Below are 21,263 nucleotides of genomic sequence, written 5' to 3' on the forward strand. Positions count from 1 at the left end.
ATACCTCAATATTTACTATATATTCTATACAAACTGGATAATTTTCAAATTTATCATATGAGGGAACTATTAACATTTCAATATCATTATTGTGTGATTTGGTTTAAAGCATGTATAAACTAAGACTGTATGACAAAATTTTGGTTAAAAAATGTATTTAAGAAATCACTAGTAGAGTAGGCGAAAATGCCTATCAAATGCGCTATGGCTCTTTTATTTACAATAACGATTTTACGGTACACTACTGATGGCTTTCGAAGTACTGGTTACATATTTCCCATTCCCACACAGCTAGGGATTTATGCCATTCAGGTATCTGAAAGGTGACTGAAATGTCTCTAGATCTGAATGACAGAGCTCTGCCATTCAGCCACCTTTCAGGACCTTTCAGTGAATATTTTAGTTGATTTTCATGAATTAAACATTTTAATTAAAACATATTCTACAAGTTTCAGTAACAGTTCTGGTTCGAACACATTTTATTGTAAATTATATACAAAATTTTTACAACGCACAAGTAACGATAAACATTAATTGGCTGGGTTCAAGAGCAACACCATCGACAACATGCATTTTGTCGGACCCAAGAACCAAACTGTTTACCTGAGGCTGTTATACAGTTTGGTTCGAGGGGTCGACAAAACGCAAAACGCAAACATAGTCAATAAATACCTTTTACTTTTTATTTTGATATATCTTGCTCTGGCTGCTATGTCTGCGATAATTGATAAGATTTAGCTCTTTCCGCCTACAGCATGACGTAAAAAAGTCAGCGATATAATATCTCATCGCCAGGTCTAATATCTCACTCAGCGGTCCAACATCGACATTTTTGGACAACACAGAAAAACAAATGGAAATATACTTTTTTCAGTAAAGATTTATATAGGAAACAATTTTTAAATGTGTAACAATCATTATTATATATATACATTTGTGGTATCTCTCTATTATATAAACATGCAGAGAGCAAATATCTTCATACCTGTATGAAGTTTTTCGAAGGTCATAGGTCATTACGTGACCTAATCACACAGCGCAGTAATATCTACATAAAAAGACTTACTCCACTAAGCAATATATAGCATGTTTTTCATGCATAAAAATGTACAAAATACGCAAGTAAAATAATAATCATTTTATTTACAATGTAAACGAGTATTTAATACAGTTCTTGATCGATTTTACATAGAGAATAGAAAACTACGTGTTATAAGTTTCATGTCTGAGCTGCATAGTCTCTACGTTTACCCTTATTTTTCTCGCAGACCTCTGAATGCTATAATTTTTTTCCATTAAACTTTACTCACAATAAATTTGAAAATCTGTTGAAAAATATCAATGTAATGCAATCACGCCACAAACAGCTGACAAACACTGCACTTTGGAAGTTCGGTAGGCACACCTCCATCATCGAGATCGTTGTGACGTTGTCTGAACAATGTACGCTGTCGCCAGTGTCTCCATGTCAACATCATAAATTAATAAATATGCCTTACTGAAATCGTAGATTTTATGTTTTTGATCAAATTTTGTACTTGATTTCAAGTTATCTGGTCCGGACAAGTGTCTCCATCCATCCCTTTCCGACCGCAATTCCTCCAACTTTTTATTATCAAACATCGGACGTGTTTCTTGTGTTTTTAAACATCGAATATGGGTTCTCATGAATACAAAAATTCCAAGACACCAATACGCTCACTATAATTGATCACAAGTAGCCTTTCACAGAATATTCCCTTCAAAGCAGAATCCTTTGCCAGATGAATTTGAAGCGTAACCGCTTTTCAAGCCGATTTACACCTAGCGTAATTAGTCAAAATCTATGACGTGCAGTTAGTGCAATATTTATATTCGATTACATTCGATTGTCCGTCTCAAATGTATATATAAGTAATAAATAACAAGTTTAAAAACTTCAATGGGAATTGAAGTGGGTCGGTACGTGATCAAATCTTCTGAGAAGGCCTTCGGCCTTCACAGGATTTGATCACGTGACCGACCCACTTCAATTCCCATTGAAGTTTTTAAACTTGTTATTTATTTCTTAAATATATGAATAAATAATTCTGAGCTCTCTGATTAGTTGAGATGCAATATTGTAGAAAAGTACCACCTGCAAAAGACCAGGTGAACATAAGGATTTATTTTTTTTTTATACTGGACTAAAAATAGACTGAAAACTTACATACTAATACAATTAGTTATGAAAAGTTATTTTACTCGCACCCGACTTCAACTTAAGTTGAACGTAACATCCAAGCACGTGGTATATGTATATGGAGTAATGCTCTCCAAACTTTTTTAAAGTTAATTTTTACTATTTACTTAGTAAGAACATGTGCATTGTAAGGCTGGTTGGCCTCCCCCGATCTATATCAAAATTCTTTGACCTTACCCCCCCCCCCCCCCAAAAAAAATACACATACACATAGGTTGTAATTTTTCTCTTCCCCCTCCTCCTCAACTTTCAAAATTGATATTAAAAATGCATGTGCCTGACATTTATTCTTCTCAAGAAATTAATTCCAAATTTTAACCCTGCTTTCTCACTGTGTTTGGCCACAACTTCTACAAATATAAACAATAGAAATATCATTATTTGATTAACAAGTTCGTATCGTTTAATAATTAAATAATATTATAAAACAGTTATTTTTGTTTTATTTAGTCAATACGATGATTAAGCCACCCTCGAAGTCAAATATTCCTTCTGGCTCGGTGAATATTGTGCTCCTCAGGCGTATAAATCATAGTATTGATCCCGAAAACAGAAATAACTGTATCATATTAACATTTCACCAGAAAAACTGTTCAGCTTCTTTTTCACTTTATAAGGCTGAAATTGAAAGTTATATACCAAAGACTGTTCCAGGCTCAAAATGTTTTGAAAATTGTTGTTTTAGAGATGTTTAATAGTTGCTCCAAATACCGTCTTAATGCTTTGAAGTATTACCATTTGGAGTGTACAAAAACAAATATTTCACAATGGTGTATTGATATCTAGATCAAAAAGAAACATCTTAAATACAAGGCATAATATGAATAGATATATTTAGATGCCCATGCACTCAAAGACAGAAAAATATGCATTGCACGTTGTAAGTCAACAAGAAGCACCCCGATTTTTACTTTACGCTTAAAACTCTGACTTAAGAAATCTTAAAAAAAAAAGCACTTACAGGAATCGCAAATGAGCTCCATTTCTTCAAATGTCTTTGGAATACATGTTCAAAATACTTTTAACAAGAGAAAAGTTTTGTGCAAAGTATTCTGTAGATTACCATAAAAATACATCAAAGCGTATTGTGTCAATTGCTCTTCTTTTCTGTCTTTAACTAGTGATAACACATGAAAAAAAAAAAAAACATACTGCTTATTCAATACAATAGCACCTAACTCTCTTTGAACAATTGAAAGGCTTCATAAACCGCATTTTGTAAATATGAGCATAGAAATTATTATGTATAATACATTATTTTCAGTGAATTATTTCATAACTATCGAAAATGAGCTTCCGAGGGATAATTAAAATTTCTTTTTATTTTCAACATACCAAGTTCGTATTGACACTTGTAGTAGCCAACAATGCATTACAACTCATTAAGTGATTGGTCAGTCGATAAACAGATAGCAAATTAAGCATGCAAAAATATGCTTACGTTAGAAAACCTAGTGGTCTCCACCCAATTATCTTAAAGTTGGCCACATATAATAATCAGGATTTTCCGGTGTAAAATAAGGACTTTTTCAATTTGAACCGTATGTTGCCGAGCATGACCTCAATATGTGACATGATCGTGCAAGTATTGAATACCGAAGGTTGAGATATAAAATATCAATGTCAATGTTAGTGAAATGATGTCCAACTTATAATTCTGGAAGCCTTGATTGGAATGATTCAGAATTATTTCATTCCAGGTTGATAGTGATATAATTATTATAATGTAATTTGCAAAGAAAGTCTGCAACCTTTTACTCTCAAAAAATGATGATAAACACTCTTATTTTTAATAAATGTGCCACTTTTACTATTCTGTATTGTGCTAGAGAGTAAAAACTGTATTTTCATGTATTGTCAGATTCTAAGGCACCAAAAGTCAGCGTTACACTATTACTCAAAGCAACCTTGTTTCCTGCTCCAGCGTTTTGTAAAAAGCAGTAAAGCGTCGATCCGTTAAAATCGGAGCGATATGAAAACACCGTGGGTTCGTTTCCATTAACAAAAACCCATTCTCCACAATTTGGCGTAAAAATTCCGCTTCTTTCAGGAAAATAGACAAATTCTGCGATTTGATGATCAGTTGAGTTGAAAATTCGAATGCCTACATCCTGAGCCGATTCGTTAGACTGATCTTTCGTTACATTACAGCTGATTAGAACACCTACAAACGTTTCATTGCTGGTTGTGTTGATCGCGTATCTGGTCGCTCGAACGGCAACAGATGGTGGTGTCATAGGAGCTGAAATGAAAGGTAAACATTTTTTTTTATTGATCATCAGTAATGACAATCAAAAAATGCATACATATAATATATTCATTTTTAACATTATACATATAATCGATCTTAATTATTCTAGTGAGTATTGAAATCGCAAATTTTGATAACAACCAGGATAGACAATCACAGTAAACTGTCAACGTCAGAATTGATGAGTCTTGAAAAAAAACCTTAATAAGCTTAAAGAAAAATTCCTTTTTTGTCGATTAAATAAAAAGAAAACAAGATGTGTTTGTGAAACACTGATGCCCCCGTAGTGCAGGTTATGGTGAAGGTAAAATTTTCTCAAATGCAAGTCAAACTCCAAGATCAACATCAAGAGATCAAAAATGTTGTAACTTAAAGAAAGGTCTTGTCTCAAGGAATATACCTGTGAAGTATGAAACACCTAGTACTAACTAATGAAATGAAAGTTATAGCCAAGAATAAAGTTTGGTAAATTTTGCGAAAGTGGGCCAAACTCCAAAGTCAAGATCAAGAGGTCAAACATGCTGGTAACCAAAAGAAAGGTCTTGTCACAAGACACATGAAAATATGAAAGCCGTACCTCCAACCAATCAAAAGTTATGGGCAATGTTAAACTTTTTTCGACAGAGAGACGGACAGGGCAAAAACTATATGCCCCCGAATCTTCGATTACGGGGCATAAAACAGATAGTTCTAGTTCACAAGATGATAATTTTTTTTGTGTGATAAATAGCTTAAAATATGAATTAGGAAAATTTATTCAAATATTTAATAACAATATTATAAAATTAAAAATTCTTCCCCGGTAAATGCCTTGTGACACGCAATACATTGTAAATATGCTGGATATTTTACCTCTTCAAATTATAAATAAAACAAGATGTGTTTGTGAAACACTCATGCCCCCGTACGGCAACTTATAGCAAAGGTTAAACTTTCTCGAATGCAAATCAAATATGTTGGTATTCAAAGTAAGGTCTTGTCTCGAGGAATATACCTGTGAAATATGAAAGCCCTAGCAGCAGCCATTGATTAGATATGGAAAAGATTAAAGTAATTCAAACATCAAGGTCAAGGTCAAATGGTCAAAATTAATGGTGCCTAAGGAAAGGCCTTCTCACAAGAAATATACAGGTGAAATATGAAAGCTGAAGCACCAATCGTTCAAAAGTTATGACCAAGGTTAAAGTGTTTCAAAAGTAGGTCAAACTCCAAGGTCAAGGTCAATGGATTACAATTGTTGGTATCCAAGGGAAGGTCTTGTCACAAGGATTACATATGTGAAGTATGAAAGCCCTATCATCAGCGATTCAAAAGTTATGGCCAATGTTAAAGTTTTACAAAAGTAGGTCAAACTCTTGTCACAATTAATACACATGTGAAGTATGAAAGCCCTAGTACCAATCGTTCAAAAGTTATGGCCAAGGGTAAGGTTGGGGAAATTTTTGCAAAACTTGGTCAAACTCCAAGGTCAAGGTCAAAAGGTCAAATATGGTGGTACCCAAAGAAAGGTCTTATCACAAGGAATACACATGTTAAATATGAAAGCCATAGCTCCAACCAATCAAAGTTAGGGGCAATGTTAAAGTTTTTGCGGACAAACAGACAAACAGACAGACAGACGGACGGACAGGGCAAAAACTATATACCCACGAATCTTCGATACGGGGGAATAAAAAATGCTTAAAATGGATTTCTTTGCAATGCATTATGATAATGCAATGCAGAAAAAAATTAATTACTTGTGACAAAATTGTACACATGTAGAATATGATTCCCCACCCAGTCTTTCACTGCGCGGAGAATAAAGGACTGAACTGATTTTAAGAAGGAACAAAAGATATCAATTTCAATACTTTCCGAACGAAACGAGAAATCACACTGATTGACTTTTAAACGGATAGATATGTCAATTTCATAAAAGTATAACATATTCATTGCATGGCTTCTAAATATTTTTCTTACTTACCAATTATTTTAAAGTTAGCGGTAGCATTGAAGATAAGTCCAGTTTTCATCTGCACACTGCAGACAAATTCAAATCGTCTAGATCCGCAGCGTTCCTCTGGAAAGTCGGTTAAGTTAAAAGTCACAGAAGCATTTATCTTTGAGGCATCTACTTCAAATACCGGAGTCAGAATGCTGTCGTTGGTGTATGTAACAGTACTGCCATTTTTAAAACGAACTGCTAGATTCTCGTTGCTGCTATACTGTTTGAGGTATATCTGCTCCCAATCACCACTTGTGATATTAATTCTGCAAGTATGACGTACCACAGTGCCAATTTCACCATATGACGGATCCATCGCAACAGCTAAAACAAAGAATCAGAGATGTGTTATAAAATTCTAATATCTTTATCTATGCAAATAAAAAGATACAATTGCAACTTTCATTAAAATTAAAACATTCATTTCCTAGGAATTATTAAAAGTACGCAACATATACTTTCGTGATCAATATAGTTGTAAATTTAAAGACCATAATACTGATAAGAAATTAAAAGGCATTTCAAAATTGTTCACCCGAAGCCTTCGTTTAATATTGTTACAATAAATTACTAATGATATTTTACTAAAATCTCGTTTAAAGTTAAAATACTGTATGTTTGGATCCTATAACTAATGCCAATCAAATGGTATGTTTATCTTTTGAATATGCTGCTTGCTAAATCAAAAATGGATTCTTCTCATTATCTAACTTATAACGTTTCTTGAATGAAGAAAATATCTATACCAAATTAAAAGAAATGTATGAAACAAATAATAACTATGATTTATGGAAAAACGAATTAAAAGAAATGTATGAAACAAATAATAACTGTGATTTATGGAAAAAATCTACTAGCTTTTAAATTTCAATACTTTTTATGTATATTTTAATGTAATTAGGTGAAGATTCATCCTAAATATATAAAAAAAAAATCCTCAAAATCAGACATTCATGTACTATGGATTTTTAAAAAAATGAATACTGGGTAGAATTATTCATTAAATACAGTCTACTTGTACAAAAATATGAAGAACTTTAATATTTCTGTGTGTCATGCTTCTTGAAAAATAAATATTTACATTTGCAAACGTTTTCTTTTATATAACACTATTAAAAGCAACGCGTATCTATATCCGTATAAACACGGGTTCCTCGCGTCATAAACATTCGACGTAATTTCTCAGTGACGTCATAAAGGGTCGACGCGCAATCAATGGATCAAATACGTGTCGTTGAGTTTGAAAAATAAAACATTTCACGCGTTAAAGATTATAATCAGGAAAACATAAAATATGAATAAGTCATAAATGTAAATATAAGTAATAATGTGTCATTTTTAAACATCTATCGGGATATAAATACGGGTTGGTACGAGATCAAATTTACCATAAAGCCCTTCGGGCTTTATGGAATTTGATCTCGTGACCAACCCGTATTTATATCCCGATAGATGTTTAAAAATGATACATTATTTCTTAAATAAAAACAAACTTTTTAGCACTTAATTTCCATATGTAAAAATAATAATAATAAAATAAAAATATCAAACAACATCTTTAGGAATCAAAACATATTAAAAACCTGCGAGTTGTTGGGGAGAGATGGTAGTGGACGTCATGGGTGCTAAACTGTCTGTTGTAGTGGAAATATTTACACTAGAGGCATCGGTAACAGAAGGAATTGTAGAACTGGTGATATTCAAATCAGAAAAGTCTGTCGTGATGGTGCTGTTATCTGAATTTTGCACGGTTGTAATAGTCATATTTAGAGAAGTTGGAGAAGTGCTACTTGTATCCCAGGAAGATGAAGTGGAGGCATCCGGAAGACCTGAAGTTGAAGAAGAGTTATAATCTGTATCCATGACCCCTTTAGTGGAAGTGGTGGAATCCAGAAGCACTGATGTTGTGTTTGATGTATCTGTAGGAATGTTGGTAGAAGATGTGTCTTGAGAATCAAGTGTTGTGTTTGTGAAGGTAGCACTGGTACTTGTTTCAGTGGATGAATCATTTAAATAAGTGGTGTTGCCTGTAGGAGAGCTGGTAGAAGATTTTGATGAAATTTGAGGAGCTGTCGTTGTAGAATTTTGAATGACTGAAGAAGTGCTATCGTTTTGATTTGTTGTAGTACGTGAGGTCGTTGTGTTTGTGATGGAAGGACCGGTACTTGTTTGAGTGGTTGATTCATTCAAATATGTGGTATTGCCTGGAGGAGGGTTGGAAAAAGATGTTGATGAAATTTGAGGAGTTGTCGTAGTAGAGTTTTGAATGACTGTAGATGTGCTAAAATTCTGAGTTGAATCCGATGAAGAAGTAACTGTGGTTGTATTGAGTGAAGCAGTTGAAGTACTGCTCTCTGAAGTATCCTCTTCTGTAGCCATGACTGTTGCTATCATCGATGAAGTAAGTGAAATACCACTCTCAGTAGTGTCGCTTTCTGAAGTTGTTTGAGCAATGGTCGTTGATGAAGCCAGTAATGTAGTATCACTTTCTGAAGTAGTTGTTAGTGTGGTAACTGTTGTTGCGATGGGTGGAGTAGATGATATGCTGCTTAATGTAGTATCAGCCTGAGTATTAGTTGTTGTAGCGGGCGAAACAGTAGAGGTGCTACCTTCTGTTGTAGATGTTGAGGAGCTTTCCCCTGGGGTTGCAGAAATTGCAGTTGTTGGTGGAATGGTAGTTGTTGTCAGAGCAGAGCCAACAAATTGAGAATTTGATGTGAGAGACTCATACTCAGTTTGTTCTTGTCGGATTACTCCAACATCCAATGTTTCTATTTCAATTAACACATTGAATGTATTAGCAAAGGTCACATTATTAGGCTGCTTTCTCCAGTATTCGGTTATTTCTGTTTTTACATTGTTAGAGGTCACGATTACTTTTGTGTAAAAGAACATTGAGAAACTCACTACGATGCTACCATTCCTGTTAAAAGAATAAAATTGTCATCCTTCCATAGCGCTTTTTGGTAAATTGCATTAATTCGAATAAAAATATCTGCAAGCTTTCTCCACACAGTGGCAATTCTTTTTACTTTGATGAAAATAGTGAAAATAACGAACAGTGATCGATCTAAAAAATCTTACAATACAAACTTTTCAACAGAGTATAAAACACAAACCCCCGAAAATTCCAGAGGTGAGATCAAGTGCCAAAGAGGAGTAAGCATCCCCTGTCGACCGGTTATACCCACCGTGAGCTCTACGGATTGATCAGGTTGACGGAACAATTCGCAGTCAAATCAAGTATAAAAACAAGGGCCTAATAAAGGGTGTGGAATATGTCAGTCAAATACGACCCAATGATAGGTTGTATTTGCTAACAAGGTCATTATAACGACCATATTATTTACGAAATGCTGATTTTAAGAGGGCTGGGTGGTTGTGGCCATTTTCAGACTATATTGAACTCCTTTAGAAGAAGAGCTCTATATAAAGATATACAAAAATGATCAAATTTTAAAACTAAAATGTATGAAATTTTTGTTTGCCAAATGATAGTTGACAGCTTAAGATATCATATCTAAAAAATAAGTTATATCTGATGGTTAATTTGTTGACCCCTCAGCCTCCTTAAATGCATTGTTGAAATCTCTATAAATCAACTTATTTTTCAGTAGCCTGCCTCGGTTTAAAAATTGATTGCACTCAAGGCATGTTATTGAGTATCGAATAAATTGGGAGGCATGAACACCATTTGCAGATATTTGAATAATACTTCATAAATAAAGAAAATTGACGGCGGAAAAGCTGAAGTCTTCTCTTTTGACATACATTTTATTTGTTAGTTGGCCATTATCGTCTATAGTCAGTAAAACATCCAAATGTGAAACAGAGGTAGCAGGCTGTATGGTGTCTTTTATTTCGAGTCCGCTGGGATACATCGAATCGACATATGAATAAAAGTAACTATAATTGTTAATTGATAAAGAGACGTCGATATGTCTTGAGTTAAAGGTCACTTCTCATGTACGAATTCTTTTTAAATAAATTCTTCATAGGAATACAAAAATAGATGGGTTAATAAAGGAGCAGAAGTAAACTTATGTAACCTACCTACATATACCTATATGAGAAGTCATTAACTTACAGTGAATGAAGTGCAATATTTCAGAATCAGATTCTTCCTTATATTTTATATTTTTGGAAGATAGTAATAATTACATGTATCCTTTTATTTCAAGCACGATGTATTGATATCAAATTTATAAAAATGTTGAAGAACAAACCGTATTTCTGTAACTAAACAGCCTTTGTAGTCATTGGTGTATTTATTTTGCTGTGAATTCCCCATCTGTATAGAATTCAAAAATATAGCAATAAAGTGTATATTACCATAATAACATCGATTTTTAGTAAAAAACTAGTTTACTACAGTAAAGATTTTATTTTATCTATTTCACGAAATAACAGCATATACCTTTATATGTCTTCTTCTCTTTTATACTTTATGAGAGAAGATCTTAAATCTCTTGTATTTGACTTTTTTGTTGTAAATTAAAATGTAGAGGGTTTTAATTAATTTGTTTCGCCAAATAACACCCTATATAAACTATTTATCATCTCCTTTGTAATACATCACGAGAGAACTGCATTCACTATAATTTCCTTTATGACATTTATGCACATTTATCGCAAAGTTCATTTGAGGTTTTTAATCGTCTTAAGGAAAAAAATAAGATTAATGAATGCAATAAAAATTGAAAATTACATTTATCCTAGTTGATTTACTATGAAGATTTAAGAGCCATTCTCTGTAATGACTTGAACTTTTATATAGGAGCTGTGGCACGCATAGTCTCAGAATTTCTCCAAACTCTCTATGATAAAAGTCTTTGATACCGTTAACTCAAATCAGGCAAAAATTGGTTGCTACGTGTCATGGTTACCATAGCAACATGTCCTAAAGTTTGAAAAATGGCATTTTTCAACATCTTCAGAGTCCCACAGTTAACGTTTGCAGCAAAGCAAACAAGTTGCAATGACTGTTTCTGAAAGTTGAAGGCCTGGTGTCTTAAATGCATGATAAACATGTTTGGTAAATCATCTATAACTTACGTTACTATGGAAACAAAGTATTCAAAAGTAATAATTTTGTTCATTTAATTTTATAAAGTCATACACTTAAGAATAAAAACAATAATAGGTTGAAATGCAAGCAAATAATAGAGAAGAGATCCTTGTAACATATACCAAGGACAAAATATGATATTTCTTATAGGTTGGCAATGGTTGCCATGGTTTTAATACCACGAAAGGATTTTAAATTTACTCTCTTAGTGTTTTAATCTTATCCTATCTTTTTAAAAAGCATATTTCTATATAACTGATGATCAATTTTTAAAGGCCTTGGTGTGACCCTAATTTTCACATTTCAAAGAATTCAATTTTAATTCTTTAAATAGTGCGTTGCTATGGAAATAAGGCGAAAAAACATGCATAAAAATCTGAAAAATACTCTGTTTCCTTGGATACGTACCGTTGTATGTAGATTCCCAAAACTTTAATGATTGATATATGTGAACAACTAACCTGACTTTCAATTGTGACTATCACCCAATCTCTAACTGGATGCAAAAAGCTGGCACATAGGGTCTAATATTGACAAAAAATTAACAAAATCGAACATTTTCTCTTCTTGGTTACCGTAGCAACAGTGTTGTATTTTTCAACAACCTTTATCAATATATGATATTCAACTTTAGTTCTACGAGATAAGTACTATTCAAGGTGATTCAAATGATATTTTTCTTGATTAAAAGGTTGGTAAATTCCTAAAGCAGCAAAAAAATATCACTTTAAACATCTAGTACGTTGTTTCCATGGTTACACAGCAAAGTAACAATTAATCTCAATTTTTCTTATGTTGTCGGTGTTGCAAGGCTCTAAGGATGCATATGTGCCAGTCATGAATTTTATTGTTTTCCCTCACGATGGTAGCATTAACCCAATCATAGCAACAGATTTTGCATGGTGACTCTGTGTTACCATAGCAACCATGAAAGTTATTTTTAGAATAATATTGCCAATACCTAATTACAGGAGGTCAAATATTTTTCATTGTTTTTCTTACGTTGTTGATTGAGTTTGATCATGTAACATCTATCATTTGTGGCTATAGAGCGTTTTTCAGCATTTTTCAGCATCTAAAATGTATTCCAAATGTACCCATGGTTACCACTTACTTAGAGATAAATTCTAAATAGTTTCTTTATAGCATAAGTGGCAACAAGGTGTCATGTTTTTGGGAGAATGGTTTGTTTGTTTTTCTTAGTCTTTATTAAGGCTTAATAAAGATTTAAAGTGGCTGAAAATCTCAATTTTTTCAACTTTTCTGGCTGTTACCACGGCAACCAAGACACATAGCAACGAAATTTTATTTGATGTATGTTTCTGGTGTCAAGTTGTAATAATGGGCAAAGTTTCATCAAAATCGGTGATCATGCGTGGCAAAGAAGTTTAAGTGGTTACAGAGAATTGCTATTAATATTTTACTTTGATATTACATGTTTGATATATATATATATATATATATATATATATATATATATATATATATATATATATATATATATATATATATATATATATATATATATATATATATATATATATATATATATGTATGTATATGCCCTAATGATAAAACGATACTAGCTTTTCATGATGTTTTGACATGCTAAAAAGCTTTATCGGGATCCAATGCATATTTTTTGCATAAACTTTAGTTATTAAATTGAACAGACCTGATATTTTTTCTTTTGTTTTACAGTGACAAATAATGCCTTTGATGAACATTTTCTTATACTTTATGAGCTCCGAAAGAAAAATGATAATTTATTGAAATTTATTTGTTTTCTTTTTAAATTATAAAAATATTGTCCGAGAAACCCAACTCGAATTATTACAATTATGCGAATTCGAGGTAACTCAACAGATGTTAGGGTAGAAGTATTATGCCTTTGCCATTCATCTTCCACGAAGCTGAAAACATTTAAATTGCGCAAATGCACAATGCGCTATTTCATTCCTCATTTTTTTCCTCATTTTCAGACTAACTTTTAGCAGCTAGCAATAATTATATCAAAATACGGTAAAATATATATATTGTGTGTACATGTAATACAAGATTTCAAACTGAACTAATCGAAAATCATGATAGGGTAATCATCATAGTATGTCATCAAAATCCTAACATGGATGAGTAAATGATTTTTCTGGATCTGTAGAGATCATTATAATGTATAATATTTTTTTTACCATTCTGGATCTGTAGCGATCTGTATTGTAAGTATAATGTTTATTATTATTATTACATTATATTCTATACCGTTCTGCAGAAGTCCTTCTGGAACTCTATAGAGAGAGTACTGTTAAGGTCACCAAGATTTTTGTCATATTGCCCCTGTAATGTTAATGTAGCTGTGGCCATATCTGAAAGTTCAACATTTTTCATTTTGAATCGTTTTCTTTTAATTATGTCTACTTGAATTGAGTGACAATAGGATTTTATCAATGTCAAACAAAGAGTTTAGCAATTGATTGCTTTTTTCTTGTTACTCTTGATTAATCTGCATTTCGTGCAAAATAAAAAAAAAACAATATCCAAAACTTACAGTATTTAAATTGACCTGAAATAAAAACGGAAAGAATATGTCACAAAAATCGTTTTTTAAAGCATGTAATAAATGTACTGAAACCCAAAATTATAATTAAAAAAAAAACTTACTTAAAAGTTAAAAATTCATGTTTTAAGCGAAAATGTTTTTCCCCGTTTACCTTCTTCTATTAAGTAAAGAATGAGAGGAACAAATGCAGTGCCCAGTAGAAGGATGACCAGAGCAGTGGTTACCAAAGACCAAACAGCGCACCTGCTGGAGCAGCACCTGGATTTCTCTACTGACCCGCTTGTGGTACTACGGCTACTGCTGGCTTCTCTTTCGGAATTGATCTTCTACAAACAACCAATGACACATTTCAATTAATTTTACATGCTTTATTCAAGATTACAATGTGGAATAATTATTTTGCAAGTTACAGAAGGGGTGCTTGTGGCGGTTCACTTTGATGTAAATAATATAGGAAAGAGAAATTAATAAAACCTCTCATACTGTGAAACTGCTTAACTATCACACGTCCTACTTTGTTTTATATTATCTGAAGACAGTATTTTCACTTCAGGAATGCTAGTTCAAGACACTGTTCACTTTTACTCGACACTCCTTTGATTTAATTGGACTAATATGACTCACATGAAACAAAAGATTCACATTTTATGATGGATTAATTTTTAATTCTTTATTTCAGAAATGTTTATGTAGATCATTGGTAATATATGAAAAAAAGAGTTTGGTAACTAGTCTTATACATGTACCATTTTAGATTCCTCAATTTACGTAAAAGATGATTTGAAACGGATCAATTTCATAAATCTATTAAAAAATACGAAATGTTAATGGGGCAAAAAAGCCCCCACGGCCGGACCCATGGAAACACAGGAGGTGGGATAAGGTGCTTAGGAGTTGTAATCATCCCCTGTCGCAGCCGCCGGGAACCCTGTAGTTGCAGACTGTGTCATTATAAACAAGTATTCAGAGAGTACTGCAACGAGTCCCCTGCCGGTCTTTATCGTAATTCCGAAAAATCATTGGAGCGAAATGAAATGTTAATGTGATCTGCATTTCTACAGACAGTGAGACAGACATACATATAGACATAGAAGAAACTCGTTATCTCCTCCCTTCCCACCGGTTTCACTAGTGGAGGATTAATTATGGGAGAGGTGACCATACAATACATTTGAAATGAGTGCACACTTAATATCCTAAAGATATCTTCGATGTAATAAATCGTCCTATGTTGTCATCATTGTTAACATGTTTTTCCAATTACATGTTCAGTAGCGATATCTAATGCCACACATTTTGTAATGAAATGTAATATATATGAATACGTTGGGGCCATATCCTCTATTATATTTGATGCATGTAGAGAAAATTTGATCAGCCTTTTGTGGCCCTATCTTAGTCCCATGAACCACGCTATGAACGAATGAACGAACTTTATATTCATTACATACATGTAAGAAAACAACCGATTTTTCTTTCAAATTGTTGTATTTGGGCTTCTACTTGCTTCTTCTTCGGAATTGATATCCTATTCATAAAGGTACATTTCGATCAATATCACATGCTTTATTGAAGACTACAGGATGGAATAATTATTTGACAAGATAGAGCAGTTTTACTTTGATGTCTGTAACACTAGGAAAAGAGTACAATGAATAAAACGTTTCATAATGGTGATTCTGCTTTTTGTTCTCTCTGTCTCTCTCTCCCTCCCCCCTCTCTCTATATATATATCCGAAGACAGTTTTCAATTCAAAAATACTCAATGTTCGACAATGATACTCCTTTGTTTATAATGGACTTAAGTAAGTCACAAATGAAGCAAAATATTCATATTATACTGAAACGCAAAAGAAGCGCAACAAGCGGTAATCTACAAATATTTGAATTTTTTATCTAATGATTTTCAAAAATGAATACAGTAAGGTAAAACTTGATTTATAAACATCAGAGATTTGATAAAAATGTTAAATTATAATCTTTTAACTTTAGAAAGTAACACATGAATGTTACCCCCCGGTCATTCAATTACAACGTGCAAGACTGCCATGTACAACAGTGGCAGCTTGATTTTTTATGATGCAGTAGGTTTATCAATCTCGAGATCTGAGCGAAAGAAATATTCTTTGCCATTTTTAAATGCCTGTTTTTCAGATGATGAGGTCGAATTTTCTCTAGCCAAGTGCAGTGTAGTAACCCTTGGACCGTCATTCATGCTAATGATACGTTAGAGCCTGTTGAGGCGTGATGTGTTGTATATTTGCATCTGCAACTCTCCATCACCTTTATTTTGATATTTTCCAGCTAGAGCAATGGAAATGCGTACTTAAGTCATTTTTAGGAAGCCTTGGCATCGCTTACGGAAAAGAAAGGAGAATTTATTTTTCGTAACATTGCTTCATTACTTATGATGAACAGATACAAATTCTTAAAACCCCATATTATTGCCAAATATTTTGTTAAACATGCAATTTTTGATTTCTGTTAAGCGGACTCAAACTTAACTTCCGGTTATGGTATGAAAATCATTCAACCGTTAAATTACCAATATTTACAAAGTTGAAGATGTCCTTACAAAATTATATCCTATATATAATATTTCCCCCTAAAATAGGATGTTGCGTTTCTTTTGCGTTTCAGTATATATAATGAATTGATATTTTGCATTCTTCTTCATCTTAAAATTTTGTGTAAATAAATGTTAAGATCAAAATTAATTACAAAATAGTTTTTTTGGTCCTAGTCATATACTATTATGTATTCAAGATGTCTCGCATATCAAATTAAGCTCAAAATATCCCAGAATCTAGAAATAAAAGTCCGGAAAAACCTGAGGGACAGACTGACTGGCAGACGAACAGTAAAGAACTCATAGCACTTTCCGGTTTGTGAGGGCATTTTTTAGTCTTTTTGTGAAAAAAGGATGAAAAATAACGAAAATATCCCCTAATAAAAACAGTACAATAATTTATGATATAATATAGTATAATATATTATATTATAAAATATATATAATGATACAATATTTGATCACATTTCTTATTTGTGTTTAAATCACAATATTAAATGAATGGAGATTTAATCAATGTTCAAGAGAATGGTATCTTGAATGTTGTAAAATCCTGCACCTGTCTGAAATAATTCCTGCTATTTGTTGATACAGAAGTGTATTTCATATTGAGAAAATTAAATATGCTTACAACAGATGTTAGTGGCGAATATCACAAGGAAGAAGGAACACCAATGCTTAGAGTGGATTTATCTTGATTACTCCTAATTTTCACTTAATGCTTTGTAATAAAGAAATTAAAATACATTGATAGAAAAAAAGTCAAAAACGCTTATTTCACATAATCAATATTCTAAATACAATAAAATCTCCAAACAAGACAATTTTCAACTCAAGTAGTCTAGTTCAAGACATTGTTCAATTTTACGCGACACTCCTATGTTTTTATTGGACTTATGTAAGTCACATGAAGCAAAAGATTTACGTTATAAGATGAATTAATATTTTGCATTCTTCTTCGTTTCCAAATTACGTGTAAATAAATGTTAAAATCAAAACGCCATATAGTATTATGGATTCAAGATGTCTTGCATATCAAAATAATCATAAAATATCCCAGAATCTTTTTAAAAAGTCCAGAAACAAGAGGGACAGACTGATAGCACTTTCTGGTCTGAGAGGGCTGACCTACATGTAACAATATACTATTTGAATAAACCCTTACATGTACAATTCACACTTGCTTTCCTAAAGATAGCTTTGTGTAATAAATTGTCCTTAGGTGTAATCATTGTAATCATGTTTTTCCAATGACCTGTACAGTAACGATATCTAATGCCTATGACACATTCAGTAATGAAATGCAATATATATGCATACGTTTGAGTCACATTGAGGCGTCTTTCTTCCTAGATAGGAAGTATGTACAGAAAAGTTGATACATCTGTTTCACCCTATCGTTATCCCATTAACCACGCTAAGAACACATTTAAATATTTGAAATTTGAATGTGCATTACATATTAGGAAAGCAAACATACACCTTTATTAATTGGGACATTCTCTGTTAGTTAAGATTTTAATATATGTAAAGACTTCAATATATTCACCTATGTAATTTTTTGACCCCATTATATATTAATGTATATTAAACCATTTCTTAATTATTCATAGAAATGTTGTACTTTGATTATCCTTCCTAATTTCTGTAAACCAATTTACCTGGAATTTTACACACCGAACAAAGAAAGGTTATATCCCTGTTTCAATTAAACCAACCCTTACATTGCATACTCGACTAACTTAATTGTTTTTAATCCTTTAAAGGTTTTGAAGGTAAGTATATATTTAGAAAAGGGTTGCAAGACCTAAGATTAAAAAAGAAGTCCATGTATCCGCAAATTTCCATAATGAATCCAAAGTGTATATTAGGAATTCATGTTTGTTCAAATGGATGGCTAGACTTCCTATGTCGGCAAAGTAAATAAGATATAGTGAAAATAAGGTGTTTTAAAGATCTTTGTGTATAAAAAAGCAGGGCAGTTAAATCTTGAGCAATAGCTCTTTTATTTAGTGAAGATTTACAAAATGTAATGGAGTCACAATAAAAAGCATGTAAGTTTCACACCTGATTGTAAAGGAGAAAAAATCTCTCTCTGTCCTTCTTTACAGAATTACGATGCTAAAATTTGTTTGATTTCTGTGCAAATATCCACAATTTTAAATGTTGATTCAAATTTATTTAAATCATTGTCAACAGGGTTAGAGCTGCACGAGAATAGCGATCCAATGCACCGTATTTCATTAAATTAAAACGCTGGTATTCCCTTTAATGTAGTTTTAGATTTCTTTCCGTCGTGGGTCCTGGGAATAGGGGTCTTACAAACGGAGTCAATTTTTACATCCATTAAGAAATGTTATTGTGTGGAATAATAATTGAAACTCTCCATCACATGATAAAAAATGCATGTTATTGCAATGTTTGACACATATTTATATTAACATGTATGTAATGTAGTTTGAAAAGTGTGTAAGTCAATGATCAGTGTATCGGGTTGGGACAATTAAGTGGTATTCAAAGAATGTATATTGTATGTATTATGCAAAAGTTGACCCAAGTGAGCGCCGTTCACTATGGACCTCTTGTTAAATTAGAAAAAAAGTTACCCTTAAGTGACAATATAAATTCTTTTACCTCATCTTTAATAAAACCATCGTTTTTCCTTCTTTAGTTTGTTTAAATCTATTAAAATCAGCTGTTCTATCTTTTACGAACATCTGATAATTTAATCAGATTGTGGTTTGTTATTTCTCTTTCAATATGTATAAAGTAAGAAGAGGTAATTTCTATATTTTAGAGTTAAATTGTGCTTTAGTTGATAGATAAATCTACAAAATTTAATAGACGGTACACATAAACTAAAATACAATCATACAATAATGTCGTATTGAATAACATGATCTGAAAAAATAATGTTGGAAATATATCCGACAGTACAAAGTGAGTAACAACCCACAGTAAATCAAAATTTACATAGCATGAACCTGCAGCATTTTATCCCATTTTAACTTCCTGTAACACAATCTAGCTGACACTGAAGAACGTTGACGACTTAAAATGTCCCCGACTGTTGTCAACGAGGGATGTGATACCTAAACTCGTTAACTGATCCAACTTAAAGACGACCTCTCCCTGATTTAAAGATTAACCAGTGCCTCTGTATGCAATACTCTCTAAAAATCAAGGATCTTAGTGTTTTTGTGAAAAAAAAAATTAAAAATAAAGAAAATACCCCCAATAAAAACAGTAAAATAATATATGATTCAATCATATTTAAATCACAATATCAAATGAATTGTCATTAAAATCAATATTTAAAAGAATATTGTCTTAGATGAATGTTGTAAAACGGGGGTAAAAATCCCTGCACCTGTCTGAAATAATTCCTGCTATTTGTTGATACAGAAGTGTATTTCCTATTGAGAAAATGAAATATGCTTACAACAAATGTTAGTGGAGAACTACCAGAAGGAAAAAGGAACGCCCATACTTAGAGTGGGGTTATTCTAATTAGTCCTAATTTTCACTTAATGATTTGTAATAAAGAAATTAAAATACATTGAGAGAAAAAATTAAAAGTGCTTATTTCCCAAATTCAATATTCTAAATAAAATGAATTGAATATTCAGCAATTTTTTCCTACTTCATGTGCACAATAATAATGCAAACGCATGATTCCTTGCAAATTGAATGGCAATTTTTGCTTTAAAAAAATCGATATATTCAAATGCATGTCGAAATCGTAAAATATACACATGGAATTCCAATCGGAAGGCAGCAGATGAACGGTAACGTAACTTACACTTACATTGAAATAATGGATCCACTGGGGAACATTAAAGCCCCTGTCTCCTAATTCAAATATGTTTCTATTCGACATATTTGTCACAGAATTGTCAACAGTCCACAATAACAATTTTGTTCTCTGAACGCTTGAGTGACTGTGTGCACTTGATTCTAATAATCAATGCCCAACGCGGACGGGTGGATTATGTAACGAAAAATGATTTGAAATACTTCGGCTTGTTTCTTTTGTGACATACACATTTATGAAAATATGATATTTTAGTGAATGATGGGCGAGGCTATTCTTATTTTAAATAAGGAAATGATATACAACGTGTATTTTAATGAGTTAGTATGTTTTAAATTTTTTATGGAAAGAAATAACAAATTCCCATAGGTCTTCTTTTATCAGAATCATCTAGAAATAAAAAAGAAAACCTTTTTCGTGGAGAAAAAAATAGAAAACTTAAAGCAGAAAATACATAAAATGTGTGTTTTGTTAAGAGTACTGAAATGATTTACAGTTATATTTGGAAACAAGTCAAATGTTGTTGATAAAAATCTCGGCTTGAAATTGAAGGAAATTTGTTCTATATTTTAGGATTCATTTCTTTGTCTTAAAAGCTTCCCGACATTTATTTCTTTACTTTCTAAGATTGTCAATTACAAATTAAATCACATGAATTTACATTTATGAAGATTTATTTCATGGTATTTATAAGGCAGAGTATAAAGACTACAAAGGATTAGAGTACACCGGGGGAATTTCGCAAATCAAATTCCCAAATACATGTTTTATTTCCAAAAGGAAAAGTCAAATGAGG

The 21,263-nt window shown here is 32.3% G+C and overlaps 1 protein-coding gene across 1 annotated transcript; it reads right to left on the minus strand.

Moving 5' to 3' along the window:
* Positions 1 to 3,651: 3,651 nt before the first annotated feature.
* LOC133187026 (mucin-5AC-like) lies at positions 3,652 to 20,566 on the minus strand. The gene is made up of 8 exons (XM_061322399.1): positions 20,462 to 20,566; positions 14,236 to 14,410; positions 14,073 to 14,087; positions 13,787 to 13,890; positions 10,686 to 10,750; positions 8,043 to 9,382; positions 6,439 to 6,783; positions 3,652 to 4,463 (listed from the first exon to the last, which is right to left on the minus strand). The coding sequence occupies exons 1-8, from the start codon at positions 20,531 to 20,533 to the stop codon at positions 4,069 to 4,071; spliced, it is 2,511 nt and encodes an 836-aa protein (XP_061178383.1). The 5' UTR covers positions 20,534 to 20,566; the 3' UTR covers positions 3,652 to 4,068.
* Positions 20,567 to 21,263: the final 697 nt, after the last annotated feature.

Source organism: Saccostrea echinata, unplaced genomic scaffold, assembly GCF_033153115.1.
Source record: "Saccostrea echinata isolate AGI-Se365-2 ecotype Australia unplaced genomic scaffold, CSIRO_AGI_Sech_v1 ptg000014l, whole genome shotgun sequence".
NCBI classification, from domain to species: Eukaryota; Metazoa; Mollusca; class Bivalvia; order Ostreida; family Ostreidae; genus Saccostrea; species Saccostrea echinata.